The sequence below is a fragment of the Nicotiana tabacum genome, chromosome 15, assembly GCF_000715075.1.
Source record: "Nicotiana tabacum cultivar K326 chromosome 15, ASM71507v2, whole genome shotgun sequence".
Taxonomy (NCBI): domain Eukaryota; kingdom Viridiplantae; phylum Streptophyta; class Magnoliopsida; order Solanales; family Solanaceae; genus Nicotiana; species Nicotiana tabacum.
The window spans coordinates 39,586,169-39,592,632 of NC_134094.1; the positions used below are offsets into that span (position 1 = coordinate 39,586,169).

The 6,464-nt window shown below is 38.0% G+C and overlaps 1 protein-coding gene across 1 annotated transcript; it reads right to left on the bottom strand.

Moving 5' to 3' along the window:
- Positions 1 to 2,353: 2,353 nt before the first annotated feature.
- LOC107772041 (uncharacterized) lies at positions 2,354 to 5,028 on the bottom strand. The gene is made up of 4 exons (XM_016591522.2): positions 4,186 to 5,028; positions 3,987 to 4,058; positions 3,625 to 3,843; positions 2,354 to 2,584 (listed from the first exon to the last, which is right to left on the bottom strand). Exons 1-4 carry the CDS (start codon positions 4,727 to 4,729, stop codon positions 2,490 to 2,492), a joined length of 930 nt encoding a protein of 309 aa, XP_016447008.1. The 5' UTR covers positions 4,730 to 5,028; the 3' UTR covers positions 2,354 to 2,489.
- Between the last annotated feature and the right edge of the window lie 1,436 nt (positions 5,029 to 6,464).

Genomic DNA, 6,464 nt, shown 5'->3' on the forward strand with positions numbered 1-6,464 from the left:
AGCGTTATGTGAGTTCGGGGCATAGTGATAACTATTCAAAGGAGAATCATACCATGAGAACAAGCCTTCCATCGGCCGTACGAAAGCTTGCGCCACGAGCGCTCGAAATACGACATCTGCTGGGAGATACCTTCGACCCATTCATTGAGCCGGGGGACCGCATTGGGAACCCGGGCAATGGCTGCACAACCACAAATACTGATGGTGAGAAAGGAAACAAGGGGAACTTGACACTTAAGAGAAGGCTACACTTACGAGATGCATCCCACTTCTCGAGAAATGGCAGGAATTCGGGAGGGATCAAATCTTCGATTTTCACCCGAACAAAGCGGCTCTGCCAGCCTCGGTCTCGATCCTCGTCGATGCTTGAAAAGGGGCCTTGCTGGCCCGGCGAGTAAGCTTGATTAGTCCCCCTCGGAAAATCAAGGAACCGTAAAGACGGAGTAGATGGCCGAGGGTAAACCAAGAGGACTCGGTGTTGTTTACGAAATAACATAGCGGGATCACGATCCTCCAAAGTGACAGCTGGATTTTCCCAAGGCACACCTCGTATCTCTTGCAGAAGGCCAAAACTATCGGGTCTATCGGGCCCAGCGTAAAGGGGTAAGTGTAAAAACTCGAATACCCCTCCACATGGGTAGTAATATCATCCTCCACATCCTTGCCATCCCATTTGTAGTCCTCTCGGACTGTGGGAAGAACATCTTCAATAATGGAGCATATGTATTCCCACATTCCTTCACCCAGGTCCTATTTGGATGAGGCCTTCTCGACTTTGAAATCGTCTGCGATTGAACAACCCCCGGGTACAAAGCTTTTCATGGGGGGCTCGAAGGCCGCCTCGAGAGAAGCTGTCTCGGGGGCAGCCACCTCGGAAGCAGCCACCTCGAAAGCAGCCACCTCGGCATCTGTGGCCGGGTGAGAACATGAAGAGGCGGCCTGCTGAGGAACAAATTTGGAAGTTTTAGCCATTACTATCCGAGAAAATTTTAAAATTTAATGAAAAAGTATGAAGGTTTGAAGGAATAAGTTTGGAGGCTGAAGAAAAGAGTATGAAGATTTGAAGGTAGGATGAAGATCTGGACAGGAACATAAGAATAATTATGAAGATTTGAAGATCAAAGACGAAGATATGAAGGTCTCAAAGAGTTGGTAACCACTAGAAAATTCGAAGGTGGAAGCTTGGATCGGAAAGTAGGAAAAATATAAAGGGTAGAAACTTTTATAGGGGAAGTACGCGCCATTTCACATTCGAAGGCAACCAGCCGATGAACGACATATGTTCGAAGTCAGAACGACGCGACGGATGAGACGTTTTGGCCTATCCGCCATCTCGGTTGTGACGTGCGAAGGATGAAACAAGGGTTCATCTATTGTCTCCCATCGTTTCAGCAAACCTACCCTTTGGGAAACGAGAGAACTATCTGTATACGGGTGAAATCGGGGATAACATATATCCCGATTTTCAGATGGGTCAAACGAAACCAGGACGTGACCGTATGGGATCAGATTCGGAGCTGGAGACCTCTCGTACTGGGGCCCAAACGGAGTTCCCGAGAAGACAATACTTCCCCGAACCCAAAATGAGCTTCGAGATCCCGGAAACTACGACAATGGTTGCACACGACTAACAGAGGACCGCGATATCCACACCCCACCAGATATCACGGTGCAGATCTCGGCCTACATTGGCAGCGGATTAGTGATTAATGAAAAAGAAGATTTTTACCTTTCTTAGAATTTTACTAGGAGTAAAACTCTCCTATTATATAAAGGGGTAGTTTTTATTCAATTGAAACACTGTAACATGCATATCAAGGCAATACAAACTTATTTCTTTGTTTTCTAGTTATTGAAAGGTTCTGATTTTAATCATAGCTCTTCATATACGTTTGGCTCTGAATCGATGGCAGAACAATTGTTAGGCTTAGATCCGAGCCTGGGCTCAACGTTACAACTGGTTTGGTTGATTATTTTATCTTTAATTCGCTTATCTAACATCCTTAATTACTTGTATTGAATCAATCCATATATCCTTAATACCGCGTATAAATTTAATTGTTATCCGTTTAAAGGGTAAACAGTTATATTTTTTTAGAATTGATATAAACACCGAATATACTGTTCTTTCCTTGAAACTAACTTCATAATAGTATCACTATTCTAGAAAAAGAGCATGATGTTTCAATTTTAATTTTCAAAAATAGGGTACATAGCATAGATTCTTCGTTAAGAATTAAACAATGCATATATATGTTGGTTTCTTTATTTTATATATATATATATATATATATATATATATATATATATATATATATATATATATATATAATGACTACAATTGCAAATACTAGTTTTCGACTTGGATTCCTCCTTTTTTTCACCGTACAATGTTGTCAAACAACTAAAATATATAAAAAAATTCCTCCACTATTAGGATATGCGATAATCATTTCTGGTATAGCAACAATCCACCAATAATCTGCTACTCATCTAAACATCCCTGGATTAACCACTGGTGGAACAAATCGTGCTGCCGTTTGGCTTGCTATTCTTCTTTGTTTCTTCTTATTTGCTTTCCATCCTGAAAACAATAAGGAGTCACTTGATTGGAAAGATTAGAAAAAATAATTCAAACATAAAGTTCTTACAAACAGCAATACAATGTTTAATTGGAGGGACAAGGATATATAATTCCTGCATAACTAATGCAACTTGGTCATATAAGAAAAAATAATCCAACATAATAAATACAGTATTTGGTTTACATTATTAAATAATACCAATATTAAGTTATGCATGAAACTATGTATAATTTTATAGAATTGATCCCTATTCGTTTGGGTAAAGAATTCAATATTCAACCAAGTTCACCATTCAATCTTTTGGAGCACGGGGGCTAGCATATAATATTAGACCAATTTTAGAAAATTCATACATAAATTACTTAGTTTGACGTAGAGACCATGGATTCACGTGCCCCATAATCTGGGCTATAAATTCGCCTCTAACGGGTAGAATATGAAATAATAATACATGTATTAACACAACAACAACAACAACAACAACAACAATAACAATAACAACAATCCAATGTAATCTCACAAGTGGGGTGTGGGGAGAGTAGGATGTACGCAGCCTTACCCCTACCCTGGAAGGGTAGAGACACTGTTCCGATAGACCCTTTGCTAAAGAAATGATGGAAGAAGCACTAATAGCAAGGTATTAAAAAATAAAACCCAAGATAGCAAAAGAAAGTATGAAAGAAGTACTAATAGTCAGTAATAACAGTACAAGATATGAAATGATAGCAACCTAAGGACGTATGGAAGATAAGTAACAACGGTACAAAATATGTGGTACTAGCAAACTAAGGATAGAAGGGATATCAAACTAACACTAATACTCTAGGACTAATGTTTTTCCCTTTAATGGTCTTATACCGCAGAAATCTGAATTTGCTGAAACCCCAAAATAAATACCAGACAGTAGGTGGAAACAAAAAAGAAAGACAATACTTACGTTTTATAATTTTCTCATAACTAGTAAGTTATCTCCAATAGATATATGAAATTATCCAATAAGAGAAACTTAGGAGAAAGAGGAAATAAAATGAGGAATTACCTAGGGCTACGTCAAAGCCGAGTTTGTTAAGCTGTCGGTAATTCTGACATAGGACCAATCTCGTGCAACAGAGAGCAATGGCAAATTCACTAAGGAGATTACCCATCAAATTGTATTTTTTCCTGAACTGCGCACGATGATACCATGCAATAACGAATGATGCTTGACTGAAGCAAAGCGATTCCAGTAGTCCAAACATCAGTGCACTTTCCCACCAAGCTGCATCACACATAATATTCATCAAAATAAAATTTCCAAAATTTGACCAAAATATATAGTAATACATGCATGTTTTTTTTCCCCAGTTTATTTACATTAACCAAAATGAATGTCATCATAGAATATCTCAATTCAAGAATTACCCATTTGCCCTTCAGATACAATCTCATCCACTTGCCCAAAAGTAACGCAGGGACATAAGCATGTAATAAAACCTGCAACAAAATGTCGTAAAAACATGATTATCCTCCAAGTCAAAATGTCAAAATTAGTGCAATGCTTTAATGTTGTAATAATAAGAATTTGAGAGAATTGGTAAGAAAAATAATTAGAGGAACGTACAGTTCTTGAGGTCTGAAAAACAATCAAAAAGGCCTGTGGACCAGGGCTGACTGTAAACGTGACCATTAAAGACATTATTATTTCCAGGGGTCATTGGCAAATAAAATGGACGAAATTGGTCATGAGGAAAGGGGGAAGAATAATATGGAAATGGTGGTGGCACCCCTAGGGGTGGGTAACCATATGGAGGTGGCTGCATCATGGAGGATTGGTGACATAACGGTGGTTTACGTGGTGGTAATGATGGAGATCCAGGCATTGATTGCGCTGGCGAGGGAGGCCCACAAACAGGAATTTTTGGTGACGATGGAACGAGCGTAGCTCTTGTCATTGTTGTTGTTGTTGGTGGCAATAAATGTGACTCGTGCATCAAATTTCGTGATGATGATGGCGAGGGAGGTATATGAATTGGCGGAGCCGGTGATGGTGGTAGAGAATTTTGTGGTCCTTGAATTGAAGAAGATTCAAGTTTTGGAATTTGTAATGGTGATAATCGACCAGGGGGAGATGGAAAATTGTCATTATTACCATCTGATGTTTGCATTTTGTAAATGAATTTGCTGAGATTATCTTCCTAATGTTAAATCAATCAACAAAATCGTAAAATGATTGTTTGATTGTTGAGGAAAGCAAAAATAAATTTTCTGCGTTTGTGGGAAAGAGAAATTAATTACAAAAAGAACGAAAGGACAAAAGCTGAAATACTTTTATGGGATTAGAGTTGTAACATGATAGTTGCAACTCTACCCTGTTTCATTTCGATGCGATGCTTCAATTCTGCCTAATATTATCCTTTCCTCTCTCCCCTTTTTTTCTTTCATCAACCATTATTCACGGTTCATCCTCACGTCATAAAGATTGTCAAAGATGTGGTTTTCAGGGTATGAGAAAACATAATTTTAAATGTGAACATTGGAAAAGAGAGTTGGCTCTTTCACTAAATATAGTACTTTACAAATTAATTAGTACTCCCTTGTCCAAATTTATGTCGCATCATTCGAATTTCAAGACTCAAATGAGCAATTGTTTTATATGCCTTTTAAATATTTTGAATTATAAATTATTATGACTTATAGTACTTTTTATTTAGATTCCAAATATGTAGTTTTTTAATTAAAAAAACTTAAAGATTCTATAACACCAGATTTTGCGCCAAAAAAAAAATTAAAGACAAGAAAATAAGTAACAAATATAATATTTGATTTCAAGGGTTACAATCTTTAGAATATCTCAAATCTAAAGAGATGCAGTCATCTGATTCTTCTCCTCACGAACGTCGGTTCAAGGGCTCGAGAACTTGATGTATTTTGGACTAACAATTTGGTGATAGTCATGAATCGCAGATGTAGAGGGAAACCTCGATGCCGTTCTTCATAGCTTCTCTAGCCTCCTTCTGCTTGCTTGATGTACTTCTAGCCTTGTGATGTCTCCTTGTTGTTCTCAAAGGTGAAGTGTGACCCTTTTATATAGTCGTGGAGTGAGTAATCCCCGAAAAAACCCTAGTAGGTCATTAGGCTTAAGGTTCATGGACTCACCTATTTAATACACGACCAACTAACGGGCTAGCTAGTCCAATAGTATTGGACTATAAGTAATTACAAGTCTAATATAAATTTTAGAATTAGCACGGGTGTACCTCATCTTCGCAATTTTAGACTAGAAAGGTGAGAAAAATAAATACTAGTAACAGTGCGCAATATATTGTATAAAATCAAAAATGATACCAGTTGTTTAATCTTTTCCTAATTGGACTATGGGGTAAGTTGAATTACCCTAGGGTGTTATGGAATGGTTGAGATCCTCCCACTCTTAGGGTTCTCGATAAAGAGCATTTTTAGGACCTATCCGAAGAGAATAATAAATTAGTCAAATCAATGGGTTTCAGTAAAAAAACTGCAACGAAGGTTGAACAAGATAAATGTTGCAAGAACCAACCAAGTAATCCAATTGCAAGATTTTACTCCTGTTATGCCTCACTTATACCGTGCAAAATAATCTTCTTCCAGCAAAAATCCTACAACACATTGATCGTATTCAGCATAACATCCTCTGAGGATCTTCTCCGGAAAAACATAAGTTACATCTAATTATTAGTTGGGACGCAGTTACCACAACTAAAAATCATGGGGGACTGGGTATACCAAAGATACATCCCAAAAACCTAGCATTACTAACAAGTTTGCATTGGTGATTCTGCCTCTATCTAAATGCAACAATCCTACGTCTCAAATACCACCCAAGAAGCTCTCCTATTCCTTTTGTCTCCAACTCAATATCTA